The 24,980-nt window shown below is 42.4% G+C and overlaps 1 protein-coding gene and 1 long non-coding RNA gene across 2 annotated transcripts in view; one reads left to right on the forward strand and one right to left on the reverse strand.

Moving 5' to 3' along the window:
• The window catches only part of LOC103151154 (SH3 and multiple ankyrin repeat domains protein 2), a 166,012-nt gene that overhangs the window by 105,029 nt on the left and 36,003 nt on the right, over positions 1 to 24,980 (reverse strand). Inside the window, exons 9-11 of the mRNA XM_016681166.1 lie at positions 15,207 to 15,630; positions 3,822 to 3,961; positions 1,769 to 1,882 (exon numbers count right to left, since the gene is read on the reverse strand). Of these exons, the coding sequence (XP_016536652.1) occupies positions 1,769 to 1,882; positions 3,822 to 3,961; positions 15,207 to 15,630 (678 nt within the window). The remainder of the gene's footprint in view (positions 1 to 1,768; positions 1,883 to 3,821; positions 3,962 to 15,206; positions 15,631 to 24,980) is intronic.
• On the forward strand, positions 5,844 to 6,651 carry LOC107838525 (uncharacterized). The gene is made up of 2 exons (XR_001664611.1): positions 5,844 to 5,928; positions 6,326 to 6,651. It is a non-coding gene; the product is annotated as an uncharacterized LOC107838525 (long non-coding RNA).

Here is a 24,980-nt window from a genome sequence, read left to right on the forward strand (position 1 = left end):
AAACCGTTTGAAAACGACAAACCGTCGGATCTTTGTTTTCCTGAAAAACCCAACGATGAGCAGATTTTACGAAGAACGTCCTGGTTTTACTGTGCACACCAACCAACCTACCAGAGGGGAATCCGTCCCACAGCATCACACGTCCTCCACTGTACCTGACAGTGGACATCAGGTGTTCTTCACATGAAAACCACTTGGAATGTTTGTTGCAGCAACTTGTTCCTCAGACAACCAAACCTTGTTCTTACTGTATGTATAATAAGATTTTATTTTTCTATTATATGGCTTGACATAAAGCAACAAAGGAAGAAATCCTGTTGTTCCAGTTTATGTTTGTGATGGTAGGACACAAGGTTTTATTGTGCTGTATAATGGTTGCTATGGAGCATGTTCTCTTGTGTTTCCCATGTTGAAGAGAAGCCGTGGATTTTTATTATTAGGTTATTATGCTGCAGTAAAAGATGAATTTATCTGAATTTATAGAAAATCACAATCATCCATCTATATTATCCTCGATCAACTGCTTTACTGCTGCATGTGGCAGCACAACACACACACACACACACACACACACACACAGTTGACCCGTGGTTTCGACTGAAGCCGCCTCTGAATGGCTCTCTGCAGGACGCCATACTGTGCTCCCATTTCTGACAGGCTTTTCTTTGCAGGCAGACCCGGGGGCAGCTTGGACGCGGCGCCGCATGAGGGAGGCTTTCCCGCGCCAACGGCCTTGGGTTAAACTTTAAAGTGAGCCACACAGACGAAGGCAAACAGCCAGAGAACAAGAGCCGCCCCGGAACATGGCTGGCGCTCCCCGGGGGAAGAGTTAGACCAGAGAGCTGATGGATGTCCGCCTTGTGCTAATCTCAATAATTAAACAAAGCAGGAAAACAGATGAAAAACAGGCAGAGAGACAGAAGACGTCTCAAACGTCTCCTGTAGACTTACAGCACAAAGCGGACGTAAGGACGGGGGAACGTTTAGGGGGACGGAGCGTGAAGTGATATGTTCATTAGCTAGCACCCATAGGAAATAAGAGCACAGCTGAGTTAGCAGGGCAATGTGGCGCTAAGCTCGGCACACGGCAGCCTGGGGGACACGGGAAGACAGAGGAGGACACACATGCAGCTGAAACACGGGCCACGTGCCGCCACACACCAAAACGCTTTCATGGGATCTAATTAAGTCTTAAGATGTCTGATTAGCAAGTTAACGTTCACAAATGAGTTCTGAGTGTTTAACTCCAGCTCGGGCGTAAATCTCTCTGAGAGACAGAAGTTGGTGCAAAAAATTTTAAAGGAACGTTCCAGAAAAACACCAAAGTGGAGATTAGTCAGGAAACGACCTGATGTGGAGCAGGGAGAATGTTCTGCCGGGAAACGCTGGGCCACTTTTTCATTTCCTGAAGGTTGTGGCCTCAGCTAGCAGCATGAAGCTCCCTGTCACACACCGATCACACTCCGAGTAGAAAAACAAACAGCTTGAGGATTTTTATTTGGCCTCTAAATCCTCCACATCGCCAGGAAATCGAGTTTCGGGAACGGGTCCAACTCTTGGCGCCCCCCCTCACACTTCCAGGGTTAGCATCTGCTGCTAACATCTTGGTGCCTTCAGGCGTCTGGTGGGGTCCATGCATCAGCGGGTCAGGAGTTACCGCTTTCATTCCCACTCATGAAAACGTTCAGCTCATTTATGAACAGAAATTTACAGAGAAAAATCTGAATGATGGTTCTGAAGTGGAACCAACACAGCCGATGCTACTCACAGGTCCTTTCCTCGGTGGCCTTGGCCGGGACTTCCTCCACGCAGTCGGCCGGAAACCAGCCCACCTGGCCGCGGGCGCTGCCCTCCCAGAATCCCCCCTCTCCGATGCTCAGAACTGGGAGGAAAAAAGAAACTTAAAAATTAAAAACTTCATTCAAACAGTAAAGTTCAAAATATGAAGTTTCAGCAAGGAGGTTAAAGTTAAGTCGAGTCTATTTCCCCTTTTTTCACAGTATCATCACATATTGTCAAATGCCACCATCAAAATCTTCAGGTTTGATGGTCAATGTTCCAGTTACTGTTAATGAAAAGCAACTTGAACCAGGTGGGATTTGACCTGTGTTTACAGGAGCTCAGTTTCAGCTGTTTTTATGGAAGTTTGTTCCAGATTCATGGTAAATAGAAGCTGAATGCTTCTTCTCCATATGCGGTTCTGGTTCTGGGGATGCAGAGCAGAACCAGAACCAGAAGACCTGAGAGTTCTGGAAGGTTGATAAAGGTAATCAGATACATCAGCAGCAGTGGTCAGCACTGCTAACGTTAGCTGTGCTAACACCAAGCAGAAGCCAATGCTAAAGTGCTGAATTCAGCACTTTAGCATTGTGCTATTGTGCTATCGACACATGATGCGACCCATCATGTATCGATAGTACAACATGCTATAACATACAATATCACCATCAGCATGGCTGATTTTACTGTTTCACTGCGAGCAAGACATGTAACAACAGCATTAGTATTACTGCTAGGAAGCCTGACAGGATACATTAGCATGGATTAACTAGCCATCACTTAGCTAACATTAGCTAACATTATCTGCGTGGACCAGCGTCACTCAACAGATTGGAGGAAAATGACAGTTTTTTGCCTTTTGTTGCTCTTTATGAATATGATTCTGACACAGCATGCTGCTCTGCTCTGCAGCACGTCAGCGTTCAATCATGGTGTGTTTAAAGACGGCTCGGAAAAAACATTACCACATGCTAACGGTTTAAACAAGGCTGAGAAAAGCGCGGTGGACATGTAGTTACACCCGTTTATGTCTGTGTGTCAGTTTTATGACGAATAATTATTTCATTATGGAAAAACCAACAGGTCAAATAAATCATTAAATAACCAAAATTAAAATAATTTTCTAATTTTATTTAACTTCATGCCACAGCAGACATGAATAATGAACAGCCTCTGTTTTCCTGACATTAACTTCATTACTCTGATTCTTCACCGTCTAACAGAAACATGAGACTCAGTCACGACGCTGAGTCTTTAAAGGTCAAAGGTTAATCTGGCAGAAAGAGTTTAAATAAAGCTGAAAGACGTCCATCTTTTTTAAATCTTAATGCATGGATGGAAATCTTCATCCTTTGGCTTAGCAGAACCAGGTCTTAGTGGAGCCTCTTCCAGATAAGATTCATCTCTCATACTGTGAATCTCTGCATGCTCGTCTCTGCAAAGTCCTCAGACTTTCCTGTAACTGGCATTAAATAACAAACGTACCCTCATATCTTTTGTCTCTACACATATTTTTGTTCCTTATTTTTCCTGTTTTTAAGGATTAACTCTGTCTTCAGTCAGCTTCTCTCTGCAACCTTCAGAGGAATAAAGTCACATCTTTATCCTGCATCCAAAACTATCAAATGTGTCTCAAGTTTAGAAGCTGTGAGAACTAAATTTAAAAGTCCTTTATAATTCCAGACGGATATTTATTTCTAAACTCATATTGTTCTTTTCCAACAGCGTCTTTTTCTGATCTCATTAAGTCTCCAAGATTTCTGAAATTGTGTTTTCCTGCTTATCCTGTCTGAAGTTTCCTCAGCCATGCTGAAGATCGTAAGTCTGGTTCTTACAATTTACTTTGCTTTTCTACACCCCGTAATATTTCACATTTCCTTAAAACAAAGACATCTAGAAATCTCTGATCCAGAAAACACAATTCAAAGCAAAAGGAAAAATCTTAAAATCTGTGTTTTTCTGGATGCAACTTTGGAATATTAGCTTAGATTTTCATACATTTTCAGGGCTGGGTAAAGTCTATCTCCCAGAAGCTGACTGACCTTTGACCCTGTCGCCTTTGTAGAGGTTGATTTCTCCCTCAGCCTGGGCGGAGTAAGAGCGAACCACCACGAAGTGTCTGCCTGGAACGGCGCTGTACAGCTTCCTCCTGGGGCCGGGCGCCTCGCCGTGACCGCTGGGGCTGAGAGAGGAGGCACAAACAGGTCAGGACGGGGGTCAAAAGGTCAGGACGGGGGTCAAAAGGTCAGGACGGGGGTCAAAAGGTCGGGACTAAAAGGCACGGGCCAAAACCGTCAAACACCAGTTTTCCACTGGAAAAAAAATACTGTAATTATTGTCTAAAAATTTTGTTTGAAAATGTGTGAGCCTTATTAAATGTATCTAGATGCATCTAATAAACACTTAGCAAGATGTTTATTTCTTTTATTTTTTACAGGAGTTCGAGGTGATTGAGGTTTAAAAGTAACTCTTTGTCTGATGTTGACTTGTTTATGTATGTTTTGCATGTTTGTTCATTTATATGAAATCATAAATAAACCTAAGTAGGGTTTAAAAGAAATGATCTTTAAAGGAGAAACACTGAGAGCCAAAATGTGTGCAGACCCTGTGAAGATAAAAAACCAGAATCTCTGAGTCAGTTTTTATTTGCTTGGTTTTGTCATCTCACAGAATCAGAACCGGTTCTGACCCACAGAGCTGCTGTGGGTCAGAACCGGGACAGCAACAGATCCAAGGATCGACGTTTACATTTAAAACGTTTTTAAAACACTTCTTCATTCATATACAGCAGGATACCATGGTGTCATAGCGCCACTTAGTGGTTAGTATTCATAACAACACCGAAGCAAAACATGGCCTCAATATGACCGTGATAATCAGCTGAAGCTGTGTGTGACTCGGCCGTATTCCAGTCAGAAAGGAGCAAATATTTTATTCTAAAAGCTGTTTCTGAGCTCAAAGCGTCTGAGTGATGCTGTGCAAAGAGGAGAGGAGAGGAGAGGAGAGGAGAGGAGAGGAGAGGAGAGGAGCAGGAAGGAAAACTAGGAGAATAAAAGCGGAAGCTGGAGAGCGGGAGGGAGGGACTGTTTGCAGTAAGTGGGTCACCTTGTCCTGCAGACTCCACTCCTCCTCAAATGTTTGCGGGCCTTTGGAGAGCTAACCCCATTCAGAACCTACTGAGACTGCTCACACATTTTCCCAGGGAAAGCCACGGACAAAGCTGCAGCCGCACTCCGAGCGGCTGGAAATAGCGCCTACCACCGAGAGGCCAGCTCTGCACTGAGCACAGGAAGTGACACGGAGCTGTGAGGAGTGTTGGGCTTGAAGGCCAAAACAACACGCTGCTGCAGATCTCCGCTCTGCTTATGATTTCAGATAAAAGGTTCAACACACAAGGAGAAACACGGCGAGCAAAGTCAGAACAGTAAATGGTCCAGTTTACTGAACCAGTTTGGGTTCCACAGGCAGGTCTGCATTACCAGAATAAGATATTAGCAGAATAAAGGGATTTTCATAAGAAAACAGCCTTGATGGAGTTATAAAGATCTGACATGACCAGTTCATCTATCACGTAGATTTTTATTCTCATATTAGTATACTTTATTTTTGTATTATTATGACATTCTCGTGTAACTACAACTTTTTTGTTATTAGCACTTTATTCTGGTAAGTTGATTATTCTCATATTATTATTACTTTATGGCAATAATATTATTATTCTTGTAGTATTGTGAGTATTTTTGTGTTATTACAACTTTATTCCTTTTCATATTGTTACAACTATATTGTTGTATTATTACAATTTCATTCTCATGATTTTTAATGTTCTATTCTGATAATATGACTTTTGTTTTATTCTCGTAAATTAAAACTAAATCCCAGCCTGCCACTAATACTGCGTCTGGCAGGTCAATGATGGGAAGATAAATTATTTTATTTGCCAACAGCTGACATGTCTACAACGGCCACCAGAGGGCAGAAGAGCAGCGGACGCTTCAGACATGATCACCGGTAAAATTAGAAGTTTGGAGGAGACAGAGAGTCAGAGCACCGGGTCAGTCAGGGAGGTGCAGGTGTTTCCTCAGGGTGGATCCAGTGAGACCATGATGGGACACCTGCACTCATGACGCCACCTGCTGCGGCTGACAGGTGCTAACTGCTAACAGAACTGCTAACTGAACCGCTAACTGAACTGCTAACAGAACCGCTAACTGAACTGCTAAGAGAACCGCTAACTGAACTGCTAACAGAACTGTTAACTGCTAACTGAACTGCTAACAGAACCGCTAACTGAACTGCTAACAGAACCGCTAACTGAACTGCTAACAGAACCGCTAACTGAACTGCTAACTGAACTGCTAACAGAACCGCTAACTGATGACTGCTAAGTTCTGGATTTCAGCATCACCAAAACAGTTTTTTATTTTTAAACTCAGCTGACTTCACAATGTTTAATGAACTGAACTAAAACTACAGAGATGGATTAAAAAAACCTTAAAACACAGAAATGTTCATACTGCCTTATTCTTTTACCATCTTTATTCAGATGCGGATGAAGCTGATTATTCCTCCTCCATGCAGCAGAACCACATCCCCACTCTGATCAGCTCTGCCCTCAGATCCGGTCCATGAGAACCAGAACAGGATCAGAAACCCAAAGTGCAGCAGGAGCGAGCCGAGCTGATCACAGACTTTCACCATAATCCTCCACACAACGCCTCCCAGAACTTTAATCTTCACAAGATCCACAAAACAATCTTTAGTAATTCCCCATCAACCAACCAGCAGCTACTGAAGATAAAAATGCACCGAAAATAGTTTTTCTGAATGTTTCCGAAACAAAACTCAACACAATAAAGTTTCTGGATTTTCTGACATATGTCTGTGTCCTGATAAAACTCTTAATTTTACCAAAGATTCAGTTTCAGATTAAGCTAAATTACACAGAATTAGTTTTTTCATCAAACATTACACCAACCCCCTCCTGCTGGTGTAGAGATTATGTAATCCTCATGTTTCTGCTGTAATCCCATAATATGACCCACACATGACCTGTAATAATCTGGCATTGGGCAGCGTATTGTTATGTCAACAGTTATATTAAAGATGATGAACAGACTTGAGCAGCAGCTGCAGCCTGGTCTTTACTGTCAGTCTGCATCTCGGCTGCTGCACTCAACAAAAACCAGCAAATATTCTGGACCTGCAGCTCCGTTTTCAGTTAGTTCAACCAAAAAACAAAAAGAAAATCTGTAAAAATCCTGATGCTAACAGCCGAACACGGTGGAGGAGGGCTGGTGATGTGGGCTTGTTTTATTTATCAGAAAACCTGTATGACTGAGTCTGAGTCTGTCCAACAACATGATCCACACACAGCAGCTCTACGGCTGAAAAAGAAAAGAATCATGGCCTAGTCAAAGTAAGCACCTCGACCTGATGCTGACATGCGGAGTTTTGATGAACAACTGGACTTTTTCAGCAAATTTCTGATTTATCTGATGAGCTGTCACACTCGTTTAAAGGACTAAATGAATCTAAAGCGTTTCGATTTTAACCAGTTGAAACAAATAGTTAAAATATCTGATTATCGCGTTTAATCCTCTTTGCCTCAGCGGAAACATTTGGAAGATTTAAAATCCTCATAATTAGACAGAAGTGTAAAAGACACTATTTCCTCCTCACAGCGGTGTGAATACGTTCAGGCAGCAGGCGATTATTTCTCCCTAGTTTAGATTAACTCCAGTTAATCCAGACTAACACTGGCTCCAAAGAGACAAACTGAACTGAGCTGGTGGTTCTGAACGCAGTGAAAACACAAATCATTAGAAATGACTGTCTCTCCTTTATTCGGAAGTTCTCCTGATGATGCTTTTAATCTTATGAATCTTCCATAAAAGTCAGATTTGTGGGTTTGTGACGTTTTCTGTCAACACCTGAGCTGTGGATCTCTGCAGCTCCTCCAGAGTTTCCCTGGCTGCTTCTCTGTCTAACCTAACCAACAAACCTTCAGGGAACATCTGGGCAAACCGAACACAGCTGGACTCTGACGGGTCCCTCTGCATCATTTCTTCCTGTAAAGTTTAACCGTCTCCTGTTTCTGTCCTGAAGTCAGATTTTTAATCTGAGATTATAATTTCCAGGCTCTGCGTCGTTGCTGATTGTGTTTTCCGTGTTCTGAGCGAACGTGTCGTCTGCATATTGCTTTATGACCCAATCAAATCAAATCAGGCGAATTTCATAATCGCATCAAAGTCGCAGAGGAAATCTGCTCCGTGCTGTAATTGGGTTTGCTCTGCAATAGAACAGCAGAATTTCTTCACACCGTGATTTCTTAATGAAGTTCTGCGCCGCAGAAGCAGCGAGGCGACGCGGCGCAGAGCGCGGCCGTCTCTGGTGAAATCACAGAATATTAACAGCGAGATCTTTATGAGTCACATCGAGCAGAAACAGCCAAACCTCCGGCCCGTCCTGACACGGAGGACACGTCTCATTTCTCACCACGGCGAGCTGGGAGGCGGTTGCCATGGCGCCCAGAGGGGTTACTGACAGCTGTCAGCGATGGGTGGATGGAGCGGGGAGCAGAGAGAAAGCGGGGCTGCGGGCTCACATGAGGCCGTGTGACATGTTGAGTGGGAGCGGAGGGAACGCCGCAGAGAGGCTGTCATGTGTGGGCGGCGGCCGGGCGAGGCGGGGGGCAAAAACAAAGACAGGAAGAAAAACAGAAGGGAATTATGGGAGTTTCTGACGGAGCTCGACACGACAAGATCTCAGCGTTAAACTGCTTTTATTCCCAGACTGATCAGAATTTAACAGATTTTACACAAAGCCAAGTAAATCCAACCTCAGGTGACGATTCGGCACAAACTTCACCAGAGTGAAAACCCACTTAATGCTGATTAATGGTTAGCATTGATCTAACTTTTTAGCTAGCAGACTGTCCATGACCAGCCAACTGGAAATAAACATCGGTTGTTAATATTGGTCCAGTTTTAGTGGTTTTGATACGATATGTTAACAATGCCAACATCGTCTGATAACGATGTTACTGCGATTTATCACGCAAACCCAGTTTTTCTTCTTTCCGCAGCTTTCTGCTTCATATGAAACTATCCAGTTAAAAGGTTGGTGTAAATAATGAGCCTAAATGTTTAATGCAGCAGAGCATCGTCCAATGTGCTTTTACAGTGTTTTGACTCAGGAGGACAGAAAATGTGAAGGATTTTCTTGTTTTTTATTCCAATAGGAGAGAAATGAGATGCTGTAAGGTGGCGAACACTGTCACTAATTGCCTCGTTTCTGTAAGTGGGCCAGCAAAAGCTGAGCAGAGCCGCAGCTTCAAATGTCCCTGATATCTAACCCTGATAGGCGAGGAGTGATTAGGTTACAGACCTACATTGGTAATAATGTTCTGCTTTATAATTACCACCCAGTAGGTCATCTTTTTCTGAGCTTTAAGGAGAATCCAACAGTGACAGAAGCGGCTTCCAGTAGCACAAATAAATCATCCGGATCCATTTTCTCCAGCCGGTTTAGACGTCAGCTGACACACGTCTTAAACTGCGTCACGTTTTTTCTGTCATCTCAACTCACTGCCACTGAGAGAAGCATCGTTCCTGCTGATCCGTGTGTTTGTCCTTATCAGCAGCATGCACATTCCCAGAGAGCAGACCTTAAACACAACTCCTGCGTGTCTCTGAAACAGACGATCAGCAGCTGCTCAGATGCCAAATTAATCCACAGCTGCGGTAGAAACAGAGAAATAAACGGCGGTGAATGTCTGTGGTAGCAGAGCTGCTATCTGCCGCCGGGTTCTGGAGGACATCAGGCGGCTCAGGACGGATTAATCTGTCAGTTACCGACAGCATGAGGACGGTCGCCACGGCAATCAGGAACGATGGAGTCATTAAAACTTCTGCAAACATGCTGATGAGGCTGAGACACGAAACTCCAAGAATCCGAACACCATCAGCGAACACAGGCAGGAACTTTTTGGACTTGAAAATTCAGATGGGAATCAGAAAAATATACTTCAGCTTAACTTAGTTTATTAAATTGTAGCTGAGGCTTTGGGGTGAAATATAAGAGAATCTCTGGACTTTTTTTGGTTCTGAATTTTGTTCTGGACCTGAGACAGAACCTGCTTATCTTCATGTCAGTCTGGGCAATAATGACGTAATATTGTCCTCTATGATCTAAAAATAGCAACGTTTTGCTCAGTTGCTGTCAGCTGTGAACAGACACGTTAAAAACATCAAACTAAGGTTGTGTGTACGTCACTTCCTGTACCTCTGCTCTGCAGAACCGACTAGGAGGAAGTGAGACTCGGACCGTCCAGCATTTTAACCAAACAGGACAAACGGCTGTGAAGGTTTATGTCCTTCATAGCTTAATGGGAGGACATGAAATGATAATTCTGTAGTTTTTCAGATCTAAAATGTAAAATAAAAAAGTGCTACCAAGATTTACAGTAGATGTTTCTGCAGAGATCAGAGATTTAATCCAGAGATGAAGGATGTGGACGTCTTCACTCAGTGAACCTGATTCACATCCACACATTTATTTGGCTAAATTAAAGCTTCATTCTGATCAGTTGTTGTTTTTTTACATTTATTTTCAATTATCTGCTTTAGCAAAAAAAAAAAAAAACGATTTTCAGATGGTAAAAAAATGAAACGCATCCAAACATCATGTAGGTTTAAATCCTGCATTGTGATTACAAAGTTTATCTGTTGAGCTGTAGGAGGTGAGAGATCTGCCGCCGAAAGAAGAAAGAAGTGTAATAAGAATGAAGATATAACAAAAAACAACTGATGAAAACAACAAATGTCAAAACCAAACGTTTTCTAACAAAACATTTTGGTAATTTATTATTTTTATTGGTTTTCCATGACTTTTCATTTCCATTTCTATTAATGCCTCTTCAAAATGGGGAAGGAGAAATGATCTTCCCACCACATGATAACAACAGCAATGGAGGAAAAAACTGCATGTTAATGACAGAAGCGTCTCCATAGCAACTGTTAGAAGCTGTCAGAATCCCAGCAAAAGCCTTTCAGGTCCTACCATCACAAACATAAATAGTTTCCATCAGAACCAGGTTTAAAACTCCACAGTTTGGTTTGTTTTCATCAATTCAATGAAAGAAGCAGCAAAAACACTGGAATCGAGGTCAAAGGTCATACTAACACAGTTTCCTGTTCCATCAGTGCAACCTGCCCATGCTGATGCTTAAGACAGCCAATCAGCCGACCAGGATCCCATCAGGATTCATGTTTTCTGCTCAGACTGACGGTTTCTCCACATGAAACCCCTGAAACGCCGAGACAGAACCGCAGATCGGACCTGATCCCCGATTTCAAATCATCAGGGCCGATTATCGTCATAAACTCAGCTGTTTATATCCACCAGGTGGCATCAACCAGACTCACTCCAGAGGCTGTTTGGTCCTGATGCTGGTGGGGAAAGGAGACCAGCTGATCGGGGCTGCAGTGTTTATTTTAAACCACAGTGTTAACAAACTACAGCTGGGATTCTGGGACAAATTTATGAGGTTTAAATTTAGGTTGAAATGATTAATTGGATTAATGATGAAGAATCTATTATTAAAATAATCAACTAGCACATTAATCGAATAATCACTAACAAGAGCACACAGACGGAAAAAAGGTTATTTACAGCAAAAACAACAGTCAGAGCAGCAATTAAGCCAAAACTGTGACAAAATATCAACATTTTGCAATTAAGACAAAAACCAACATATTTTTCTGTAAATCGGTTCTACCTAAAAATGTCCAAAAATCTGTCTGCATTACTCCAGTGTAATGCAGACAGATCAGTCTGCATTACACTGGAGTTAAAGGAAGCAGAATGGGTTCAGCTCTTCACATGCACTTCTAAAGGAATGGTGTGTTCCTGCATCAATGCAAGTTTTATTTTCTTATTTAAAAAACTAAAACTGAAATAATCATTAGTTGCAGCTCCAGTTTAAAGGTCATCATGAATGATGATCCTTCACAAAAACACAGAATAAAAACAGATAATAAATGAAGAAGCCATTTTTAATAATCAACTTGACTGTCGGTGCTGGAAAAGCAAACCGAGTCTTTAACAGAAACACGTTGGCACAGCGATACCCGGATCACGTGAAGCTGGAATCGAACCTTCAACTTTCTGACTGCTGTTCATTTTGCTTTACGGCCGAGTCAGAAACACGCAGTCAGACGACGACTGCAGCTTCCTCCATCATCCTCTTCTCACACCTTAATGTAAAGGAACGTATGAGAACTGTGAGCTACAGAGAGTGGGCAGCGATCCGAATGCGCCCATCTGCCAAGAGAGTGGAGGAGGAAGAGGAGGAAGAGGAGGAGGAAGAAGCAGGGATCAGGTGTCTTAATCTGGATTGACAGTTGCGTCACTCTGCCATCGTTTATCTGCTGCACAGATGCTGAGCAGGTTTCTGAATGAACCTGTGCATGCATACATCCACATGTAGCATCTGAGGCATCCCATAACCAGGCAGCCATGGCAACCGTTGCTGTGGCTACAGTGGAGTCTTTGTGGTGGCACGTTTCCCAGAGGAAGCCATGGGGGGTGAAAACTGTAGGTACAGTAGACGAAGAAACAGCCCACCACCAAAAATAGCTACTACAGGAAAAACCTTCTCCTTTTATGGATTTAATACTTTATATCCTAAAAATGAAAAAGCCAGAGTGAGAAAGTTCTTTTTTTTAATCATTTTGTGTTGTTAAAAAATATGAATTCTGCTGTTAATGAAGGGTTTTTGACATTTTGGAGCATTTTTGCTTCGTTCATGAGGAACGGTTAAGGATCCCTCGAGGTAATTATCTTTCATAGTAAAATCTGATCTGAAAACCAGGAGATTTTTCATCTGAACCAGCAGGAAATCCTGACTGAACAGTTAAACAGGAGGCAGAGGAGCATCAGCTCTGAAACTCACACAGCGGCTCAGTGTGTGTTTGTATGAGAGGGGAGCATTTATTTCAAAATCATTTTGGTTTGTGTTCATAATGTTGAAAAAACATTAAATCAGAAGTGATTCTTTATCTCTTGCTGCATCAAACACAGATCAGTTGTCCTGACTGTTCATCATGTTGCCTCTGTTACTCCATTGCCTCTTTGTGCCGTTAACTTCAAAAACTTTATTATTCACAACTCTTATCTTTCAAACCAAGAGTTTAGTTACACATCAGAAGTTAACATCAGTAATTTGGCTCTTTTAGTTTGTAAAGACACGAAAAAAGGGGTTAATATTTCACCACATTATTCATTCATTTATATATGTCACAGTTTCAAACTAAATATTTAATAAGATCGCTGAATATTTAGTTTACAAGTAACCATTTAGCTCCACGCTTTTGTTAGCGAGCTAAATATGTAACTGGCAAACTATTTAGCTAGCTAATTATTTTGTTTACACAAAAATATTGTTTGCAAACTAAATATTTAGCTCTAAACTGAATGTTCAATTTAGAGCTAATTATTAAACTTGTTAGTTAAATTTTAATTTGTGAACTATTTAAGCTCCACAAAACACAAGTCCTCCAGACCACTAGGGGCAGTTGACTGAAACAACATACTGGACCAAACCCTCAGCAAAGACGGGATGTCTGGAATAAAATTAGAGGAAGTCTATTTCAAACATGCCGTCGTTTTCAACATTATTGATCGGCAGCATATTTACAGGTAACATAACCTGCTCCAGACTCCACCTGGTGGTCTGGAGGACTTCCGTCGTGTGGAGTGAGTTCGCAGCGTTCAGCAATAGGAACTTCTGCCAATGCGCTAATAGCACAGCTAATTTTTCATTTAGCACATTAGCTTTTTTGGTAACTTTGCTGCCTATGAAAATGGTTGAACTTAGCACCTTAGAATTAGCTTTTGCTAAGTTCTGTGTTGGAATAGCAGCTTAACGTCAGCAGAACTAATGATGATCAGTGTTTTAGAGTTAGCATAGCTAACTTTTTAGTCAGTTTTATATTTGCTGTTTTGCTTCTATTTCCTTTTTAGTTGTTTTTATGCTTGAGTGTTTAGGAATTTGCATGATTGATGGGGGTGACCGAAATCTGAATTGGATTTTTATGCACAGGAGGTTCGCAGACTGAAGCAGGTGAGTTTATTAATAGAATAATAACTTTATTGTTCCCCAGTGGGAAAATTCAGGTGTAATGGCAGCAAGTGACAGTCAAAACATGTAGGTTTACAAAAACTAATATTAAAAGATAATTGAGACACTGTGCAGAAAGTCTCTTGTGTGTATTTATAGAATGAGAAATAATGGTGTTCTCCAGTTCAGATGATGACTCACTTCATCACAGCAGAAGAACATTGAACGGCTCTGACCTTCATAAGGACCAAGAACAAGCAGGCATTCAGCAGCCGGCAGGAGAGCTGCTGAATTTTCCCAGTTTTTTTTCCAGCTGGGTTTCAAGAAATTCCAACCACCCAGAAGCAAAAACAGCTTCAACAAAGAACCACAGCAGAGCATCACCTCATGCAGTCCAGAGGTCGGATCCTGACCTCTGGACTGGATCCGAAGTTTAAGCTGTCTTCCTTCTGTTTTCTTTTTGCAATTAGATTTTTCTTTTAAAAGTGTTTTGAGTTAGGCTGAAGGTTAACCAAGGGATTTTCCTCTGTTGCCAAATAAAAAATTGGGACATTTTGACTTTAACACATTCACGTTATCTGGGAACCAGCAGAAGCAGAAAAGGTTCAAATACAAACAAGCAGACCGGAGACCGCCCCAAAAGCAGGAAGTGCACTGCAGCGCAGGGCACTCTGGGTAAATGCTACCCAAACAAACGTGCTAGCCTAGCGCTAGCAGGGGAAATGTGTCTTGGTTTTTAGCCAAAGAGAGAAATTATCCAACTACATTTTTAGTTCCATTTCATGAAGAAGGAAGTTGAACTCTGAAGGTCTTTGTGTTTCCTCTAGTGTTTCTCAGTTCAGCGCCCCTAGAGGCCAGGAGGGGAACAGGTTGGTTTGACTCAGAGCAGAGAGAAAGAACCAGAGCAGCTGGAGGTGGAGCAGATGATGAAGTTCTGATCCCTCATTGAACCGAGTCTACTGGACTATCAGGTGGAAAACATCCTGAATTATTACCTGGACATGATAACTGCTATCATAAGTTTTGTCTGAAGACCAGAAACTGTAGAATACTCTAATAAATCAGATGTTTGTGCCAATGGAGAGATGGAAACATCTTCATATCAGCGCTGCACAATATGAGAAAATGTTGCTTATTTTCTTCTTCCCTATCGTTCTCTTCTGCGACCTTTAACCCTTTGATCCCTCTGAACTGACCTCACTGCAGCTCTATAGAAACACCGTAGATCATAAGGAGTCCAGCTGAAGGAACCAGAGAATAATCCCAGAGAGGCTGTTGGTGCCAGGCGGCGTTGTGGACTCACCTGGGCTGGCGCTGTGCGGTCTGAGCCCGCCGGCTCTCCTCGCCCAGCCGACTGAGGGAGGGGGAGCGGCTCCTGGCCCCCCGCCCCATAGTGCGGACCACCACGTTGCCATTGGGGCTGCCGCTGGGCATCTGCTGGACCAGCTGGGGGGACAGGCTGCGGTGCAAAGCGGAGGAGCCAGGCTGCGCGTGGCCCTGCTGGGGGGCCCGATGTTGGTGGCTCTGGTGCTGCTGCAGATGGGGGGCCCAGTTTCCCGGGGAACCGTGCTGCTGCTGCTGGTACTGGCTCACAGAAAGGTTGTTGTCGCTGTTGGAGCGCAGGAGGACCCGGGGCGCCGACAGCGAGGACGGGGACTGGCCGTTTCCGCTGCCAGAGGACGGACCCCGCCGGCGCTTGGAGTAGGCAGGGGCCTCACGGAAAGGCACTGGAAGGAAAACACACTTTTAGTCTCTACAGGAAGAAAAACTCAGCTGAAATCTGAGAACCAGCTGCTCAGCCTGGGAGGAGAGAGCAGGTCCAAACCGCCTGACGTTCATCGTTCACAGAGGAAACACCTCAGACAGCTGCCAGCAGTATTTACACATGTTCATTACCATCATATTTCACTCAAACGGACAAATTAGAAGGTTTATTGAGTCGACTGGAGGCTGATTGGTGGAACATTGATCGGTTCAGAAGTGATCGATCGACCTGAGCTGCAGGAGTTTACAGACTGGAAAGAAACACCAGATTCTTCTGAGTTACAGGAAAACGATCCAACAGAATCACAGCGACTTACTCAAAAGACGGAGCGGAACAGATTCACAGACTAAGAAGGTTTTTTTTTAACTTAAATGTAAATTGTTTATATGCTTTTGTACAGTTTTGACTTAATTGCTGCTCTGTGTTTGTTGTTCCTCCATATAATAGTTTTCTTTCCGAGTCTATACTCCAGTTGAGTGAGAATGAAGGAATGAGTTCTGGATCTGGACTTCATGCCGTTCTGTGAAAACACATTTAGGTGTCATGGTGAAGTTTTATCGATAAACTTTAAATTCTAACAAACTTTTAACACCAGAAGACATTTAAAATATTCAAAATAAATGAAACAACAGAAGCAACAAATAAAATGAACTATGAAATCTCTGCTAGCTGAGACCAAAACACCAGACTGAAAACTTTTATCATCCAGTTTGTGGTTGATTGATTCGTCACGGCGATTATCAGGATCAGATCAGGTTTAACCCTTCGTCTGTCTGGCAGAACCAGAACCAGAACTGGTACCGGTACCAGAGCCAGGCTAATCTCTGGAGCTTCTGCTCTTGGTCATTTGAAGGGGAATCGATGAGTCATCATCATCATCATCATCAGACCAACATGTCAGGCTCCCTCCCTCTGTCTGCTGCAGACGTGTGGACGAGGTGCGAACGGCTAATGAGCTCTCACATTTCAGAGCCGCCGTGTCGGCGCCGCTTCCTCAGGCTGCGGCTCCATGCTGCTCGCCAAAAACGCATCAACATGCATTTAGAAACTCATATCAGGTTGTTGAAAGAATCACCAGTTTGTCTTTACTGCAGGGTGGAAGTCGTAAAGTTTCTGCTTCTCTGAAATGAGCAACAAGCTAAAGGTCAGATTAAAGTCCAGCAGTCTGGAGACCGGCTGTCCAACCCAGGAAAACGACAAAGTCTCAAAAAGACACTGAGAAAATATTTAAGATATTGTAGTTTTCTACAGAAATTCCTTGGCTGTATTTTTATGACCCACATTTGAACCCAAACATAAAGCCAAGTCTGGAGTGTATGAGATGCTAAAGCTAAATGATACTGTGTTTCTTATATCAGATAAAATGTAACAGCACAAAGAAGAGAAAATTATTCAGATGATACATAAATCTGTTGATTTATGTATGTTACTAAAAGTAAAAATCTAATTTATAAGTCAACGGGACAACAAAGTAAAGCTATTTTCAACTTTTTATACAAATAAATAAAAACCAGGCTGCTAAGATTCATGAGATTTCAGATCAGGGAATTAGAGAAGAAATATTAAACAAGGATTTGTGTTCCTCTTTCTAGTAAAATTGATTCTAATCAGCGAAATATACGCATACAATACATAATCATAACGCTGGACGGCGACGGGCCGCTGCAGCATCAATGAAACCTGCAGCTCATTTAATAAACGTAGTTTTGTGGTGGGACAGAACTGAAAAACGAGCCGTTAACATCGTTCAGAGACATTTAACTGAACGCTGTGCGGTGGTTTCACCTGGAGGCCTCAGCAGAAGAAAACCTTCACCTCCAGGTTTCTCCATGTCTGCAGACCTGAACCTTTAGTTTTTAAAGGTTTCTACTCAATCCTGTAAACATGAAACATCAGCCAGGTTTCAGTTTCTGCTGCAGGAAACATGAAGTGCAAAATACAGATCAAATACAGGTAGTGACACAGAGCTGTTCTTCATTTTAAAGTGGTTCACACACACACACACACACACACACACACACACACACACACACACACACACACACACACACACACACACACACACACACACACCATGTGACGAAGCCTTATAGCCTCTATAACTGGAGGCTTTCTGAATCAAACAGTTGCAGGAGGAAAATCCTGCAAAGCCGAAATCAGCCTGGCTGCGCCGGACAGCGAGGACTCAGAGTTTGATCTGAAACCTTCAGACATGTTGGAGGCTTTTCATACGGAATTAAGCAGAAACCAGTTTAATATTTCCAGAGAAAAGTATCCTGACAGCCACCGCCTGCTCAGCCAGTCAACATGAAAATCTTCACCAACTCGGGACGGCAGAGCCTCCAAAACTGCTGGACTTACTTATTAGTTAGAGAGCTAAATTTTAGTTTGAAGCTAAATATTTAATTAGCAATTTAACTTCAAACTAAACATTCAACTCTAAAGTATTTAGCTCCAAACTAAACATTTAGTGTGAAGCCAAATATTTAATTTCAAACATTTAGTTTGAAGCTAAATATTCAGTTTCAAACTAAACAATTAGTTAGCAAGTTAAATGTTTAGTTTGAAATTGTGACACTAAATAACCTACATTTTTTAAACCTCAAACACTTTGGATCAACTCTAATATCTTCACAGGATTTTTTTTAGTTTTAAAATTGGAACTAAATCTATTTAAAGTTATAATTGTTCAAATGATTCATTAATTTTTACATTTCAACATTTGATTCTGGTCTGATTTGGCTGGATTTCAGAAATTAAATGATAACTCACAGTCTGACTTTAGTGTTTATATAGACAATTATTAAACGCATGATTTTAAAACTTTAGCGACACATAAAGCATCATTAACGATCATGCTTATCAGAAAGAAACTGTAAAAGTGTAATTTCTGAACCGTAGTTTACAGCTGTGGACTTGGGGACGTTCATATTTTTGGTAATCAGTCGAACCTTTTGTGCCGTTAATGTTGGAGACAAAGAGGCAGCGGCGTGACGGCGCAGCGGAGCCTCACAGCGCCTGACAGGCGGTGGTTAACTCTGACAACAGACGGCTCCATGTTCGCCTCCCGTCACCTAACTGTCAACTTCAGCTTGGATTTAAAGGAAATGTCAGGAAGGCTTCTGGATTCGTTTATTCTACATTAACAACAAGTTTCAGCTGCACAAACAGGATCTATTATTTATGAGTCATCTGTAAAACCAAACTCTGGAGAAAGTCCCAACATGGAGAACAGAAACAAGATTTCATGAAAACAAAAACTTATGTTTCAAAGATGGCAGCCTGATCCAGTTAGATGGAAATATTGGTCATCCACATTCACTGCAATGTGGCAAAAAGCCGACTGTTTAAAAGAACGTTTAATTTAAAAGTAAATGATAAAAGTTCATCTATAAAATATCCCATCAATTCGACTGTTTAAAACCAAAGTTTTAATCTTCCTCCTCACAGCATCTCATCCTCCTCATCCTCTACATGACCACTTGGTCTCTAACCATTTGATTCTCTTCATCCATCCTTCAATTTATCCACTCATCTTCCTCATCCTCATCAATAAACCACGTCATTCACCGTCCTCTTCTTTACGACCAGTCTGTCCCTCTCATCCCCCCGTGCCTCATCACACCTCCTCTTCATCCCACTCATCTTTCTTCTCCTTTATGATGCCTTCTCTTATTTACTCCTTTTTAACCCATTCATCATCTTCATCTTTTTACAACCACTTTCCATCCGACCTTAAATGTCCTTTGTCCCAGTCATTGTCCTATTCTGACTCATTGCTGTTTTTCTACTCTCAGCCCTTCATCACACTCATCATCCCATTTCACAAAGCTGCTTTACTTTTTCAAACATTTTCAACCAAATTTTAAGCACAGTAAGCTAAAGGGTTAGCTTACTGTAAATGTTTTATTAATGTTTTAAAGTAGCATGTGTGGGTTTCAGTGAGGCCAGCTCAGTCGGTCTGATCATGATGAACACATGAAGCTCAACTTTCTGATTCATCCTTCCTTCTTTACCTTCATTTAGAGCAGCGAACCAACATGGCTGCACTGGAGACGCTTCGCTTAATGACGAGGAAACTAACAGACACACAACCACACAGGTTTAAAGAGATTTATGACGATTATTTTAATCCTGAAGATGGTTTTAAAAGACCCTTTAACTCTGTCCTCACGACTTTCTGCTGAGGAACAACGACTTACAGCAGTCAGTGATTTAATTTAATGAAAGCGGTGGAATGCAGTGATTTGCATTCATGAGATGACAGATGGGTAACTTGGTTATCTGTTAGTAGCATGTCAGCGCTGACGCAACATGCTGATGATTCAGAAGTTCCTGGAACCTCAACTAACCACGAGAAACGCTCACAGTTCTGATTTTCCTCAACGACAGGATTTAACATCAAACCAAGAAAAAGCCTAAGAGTTACACTTTATTAGAGTAACATCTGAAATTCTTCATGTTTTCAAGGATTAAAGAAGGTTGAAAAGCCTCCAGCAGAGATCAGATGTTCTCCAAAACCCTGCAGAGCAACTTCTGCAACTCTGCAGGAAAATGGAGTTTAAATTCTGAGACACATTTCCTGTTGCAGACGGGAGTATTTACAAGGGAAGCTTTTCTAGATCTGGTTCTCATGAGGTTGTTTCCTGGCTGGAACACATTCAGCTGCACATCTAGAGGAATATAACATAAAATATTATAAAATCATAACATATCTAGAATAACTCCGTGCAGCTGATCAGCTCTGCTGCTGCTTTCATTAGGAGAGAAAACGCGACCCTGCCAGCTTTGTTTCACACACAGCCAGATGGACGGGCTGCTCTGGTCCTGTTCGGGTTCTGTTCCGGTTCTGTTCGGGTCTATGTGGGTGTCCTCACTGAGCCGGAGTCCCATTTTCCATCTCTGACCTATAAACTGCTCCCCTGCCGCCTCGGAAATCCGCGCCGACCTTCCCACATCCGGACAAAGACGCTCTAAATCAACTCGGCTGGTGTTTTAAATGGACCACAGTACGGTTCGGTTCGGTTGGGCGGCTGAAGTTAAGCCAACTCTGCGCGTCCAGCTGCTCCGGAAAGTGCGTGAAGAGACGCGGGGCTCCCCGCTTACCTTCCTTCTTTAAGGCATTGATGATGGACTTCATGTTCGCTTCGCTGCCGGTCCGACTGGACTCTCAGGAGGCCGGAGTTTCCGCTTCAGCACCGCGGACAGCGACGGCTCCTCCGCGGCGCGCCCCGCACATCGTCCCGCTCGCCTCGCACCTGCCTGCTGCCACCGCCTGCTTTAAAACCAGCGCGAGCCTTTCCACTCACACCAGCGCGTGCACGTAGCCCCGCCCATTTACACCCAGCGCCCCTCCCTCCCTGCTTCCTCACCCACGAAGAGGGGAGAAAGTCCGGATGAGATATCTGGACCAAAGCTGCAGGATTTGACTTTATGATCAGTCATTTGATCAATTTAAGCTTCATTTTCTATTTGCAGACTGTAAACAACTGGCCACTTATAGTAAACAGATTTTAAATAACATGCAGGGGCGGAGCAAGAAGGTGCAGGTGTAATGGAGAACTGAAAAGTGTTTTTAAAGGGACAGCATCATTCAAAAAAAATATAAAAAATTATATATATATATATATAGCTTTACATCATGTCATAATGTTATTCCCTCATTAAAAACATACTTGGACTCTGTTGCCTTGATTCTCTCACGCATGTTTGAGAAATCATTTAGTCTTTTAAGCTAGTCCCAGCTCCTTCAGACTAGCCAGCAGCAATTAGCAGGCATCTGGTGGAACTGCTGAGCTCATCATAGGAGCTGCTACTCAGACCATTACTGGTAAAAACATTAAAGCAGGGGTGCCCAAAGTCGGTCCTCGAGGGCCGGCATCCTGCATATTTTAGTTCTCTCCCTGATTTAACGCACCTGGATCAAATGATGACTCGTTATAAAGTCTAAGGAGAACATTGACTTGCTGAGGTTGTTATTACCACTAGGGAGAAAACTAAAACGTGCAGGATGCCGGCCCTCCAGGACCGACTTTGGGCACCCCTGCATTAAAAGGTTAATAGAGGAGCCATGATGGGACGACTTCCTGAAGGCGGAGCTTCAGGAGGTTTTAAAGAGACAGATGCCCAATTTAAAGGTGTTACATGATATTTGATACATATAGCATTTTTACTTCTTTGTGCTACAAACAGCTGACTAGAGGAAGAGCCACAGTCAACATGCTCCAAATTATCAAGCATGTGTGGCAACCAACACTATTAATGCACATTTTACAGATATTAAAAAACAGAGGAATAAAACAATGGATCCAGTGAAAAGACGAGTTCTTAACTTCATCACCTCCTCTGCTTGCAGCTGAACTAAGAAAGACTCAGGAGCCATGAGAGGAGGTGAAAACAGAGTCTACGAGTCGAAAGAGGAGTGAGAAGACGGCAAAGACTTTAACTGCACACGAAGAAAGATTTAAAAGGAAGAGAACATCCAGTTTATGATTTAACCCCCAAACAGGAGCAAAAACAACCAAATGATTCAACAAAACCCTGAATTAAAGCATGAGGAGCACATTTAATGAGAAAGTCTGACAGTAACACCAAGAAAAATCTCAATACCGCTTTTAGGTGATGAGAAAAGCTTTGATGCGAACGTAAACAACCTACATTTATCTCATGGATAAAAAGGCTGCAGTCACTGTGTGACCTCGGCAGGAACACGAGTCTCTGGTGCGACGCTCAGATCGCTCGGGTTTGTTCAGATGTTCAGAAGCAGGAATGACGTCAGATCCAGGCTGAGAATGAAACCGGTGGGATTCACTGGCTGTCCATGAATATGAACACAAACTCTGATTTCAAGCTGTAAAGTTTCTCTTCCTGCAGATTTGATCATTTTGGATGTGATTCTGACTTCAGTGGATGGAAACTGTTCCTAAGGATGAACCGGACTGGTGCAGATCCACGTTTCCTCCCGGATGTCTGGGATGATTTGTTTGACTTTGACTTGAAGAACTTCTGTAATCTGGAAACAAGCAGCTGGTTTTACTGGAAAGCAGAGCTCAAGAAGAAACTGATTTCCTTCAGCCAGATGTTGGAAGGAGGGATGAAGGGACAGGAAACCGAGCCGCTTCTTTGGAGGAAGGAGTCCTTGTTGTTACCTAGCAACTCAGAGGGGGGCGGTGCTTTACATCCTGAGTGGTGCAATCACTCCAGCGTGTGGCCTACATGATGACACAATGTTCTCCATCACCATGGTTCTGCTGCTGGTAGAACCCAACTGGGCCGGTTCCGTCCCACACCAAGTCAAAGGCTCGTTTATTTACCCATCATGCAGCAGGCGTCCGAAATGCTTCACAGGAAATACAGGAATAAAATAAAGCAGAAAGAAACAGATGTTACCAAATTAAATCTGACTTCAAGCTGAACTTCATCCAGATCTTCAGTTTCACTCTTCAGTAGGCGAAGCGTTCGTTAGTCAGACTGTTGGATCAGAAGAAACATGTTTCCAGTTTTGACTAAAAAAATCCAACAGTTTCTGCACATCTCAGGTTTTCAGGGAGTTTGTTCCAGAGCCGAGGAGAAAAAAACCTGAGAACAGAGTTTCTGTTTTCAACAAACTGCTGAGATTCTATTAAAACTGAAAATATTCATTCTTTCTTTGAGTTCAAGAACCTTTACATGACTCCTAAACTGCTTAAAAAAACAAAAACTCTTGTAAGAATGGTCCACTAGAGAAAGCAGCTAAAGTGAAAAAAGGTTTAAGATTTTTAAAGAAGCCTGGAGAAGTTCTGATCCAGACCCCAACTGGGCCGAATCTGGACTTCCAGCAGAGACGGAATGACCGCAGTCACTGTTTGATTCTGATTCTGCAGGAAGAAGCTGAAAACGCAGCGTGAAGTCTGACAGGAAGTCGCTCTGCGCCAACAGGAAGTGACCCGGACCGTTAATTTGTCTCGTCAGCGGAGTGGAGGAAACGGGACGCAGCGAGGAATAAATGAAGAATCCGGATACGCTGACTGGAAACATGGTTCACATTTACATTCAACATATTTAACTGTGTGAAGTATTCATGACCTTTGAACTTTCCCATATTTTTACTTGTTACTAACAGATTTTAAAAAGGTCTTTCACTGCAGCTACAACTAGGTTTAGACTTTGACTGGGCCGTTCTAACTCATGCGTTGTATCAGTCTGTTGTGTTTATGTTGGACCTGATAATCAGGGGATTTCTGAGTTTAATCTGTTTTCTATAATCAAATTTCTGAAAAGATGATCAGAAAATGAAATAAGATTAATTATTTAATCTGTAAATGAAATAATCCCGTTTTTCCACCTTATGAGGAAAATCAATCAACACTATCATAATTTATTTGACACAAACTGAACCAAAATGCTAATAATACTGTGAGTAATAAACTGGACTCCATCCAGCAGGATATGAGCTCAGAAAACAGCTTCCTGTTGGAGAAGTGACGGCTCAGAGATCCTTCATGCAGTTCACTTTGCTCTGCTCTCATCCTCCAGAAACATCCCAGAGTTTCTGCTGCATGGAGGAAAATCTGGATTTGTTTACTGTTTGGTCCAATAAAAAAGTAATCAACACTGGTTTATGTAGCTGTCTTTGATAAAAGCCTTCATAAACTGAACTGAATATAATATTAAAATAAGAGAAAAGTGTAGAAGGGATAAAATCCCACCTGGAATCTTCTCTGAAAGCGTTTCTGAGGGATTTAAGGTTCTAACAGGACAGAAACAGGCCGGGGCGTCAAAAAGGGTTTAAAAATGATTCAACTGGGAATGTTCCACTTGTTCCAGTTCAGAGCTGCTGGTTCTGCAGAACCTACAGATATTAATGAGAAGTTTTGGCTTCTAGAAAATAAAAAAAAGTATAAAAATCATCAGGCTGTTGGATCAAACTGCATCGTGTCAGAGTCTAAACTGTCCTAATCTGCTGTTTGCCATGATCTTCTGATTGAATACGACACATGAGCAGATCAGACATTCTGTTCTTTTTCAATTTAACAACTAAATCATCTCAGGATATTTGTTGTTAAATGGATCCAACCTGGAACCTTCTGACTGAACCAAAATATGAAACCAAAGCAAATCTTTAAATGTCATTTCAGCTGAACGCTGTTAGCAGAGCGAAGGGTTTTATTTCTGTTTAACCTTTATAGGAAAGAAATCTTTATTTTCCTGGAGTCTGGATAAACAAACCCTGATGCAGGAACATGGAGCTGGATCAGGATCAGGAACATGGAGCTGGATCAGGAGCAGGAACATGGAGCTGGATCAGGATCAGGAACATGGATCCAGATCAGG

The sequence above is a fragment of the Poecilia formosa genome, unplaced genomic scaffold (assembly GCF_000485575.1).
Source record: "Poecilia formosa unplaced genomic scaffold, Poecilia_formosa-5.1.2 Scaffold272, whole genome shotgun sequence".
NCBI lineage: Eukaryota > Metazoa > Chordata > Actinopteri > Cyprinodontiformes > Poeciliidae > Poecilia > Poecilia formosa.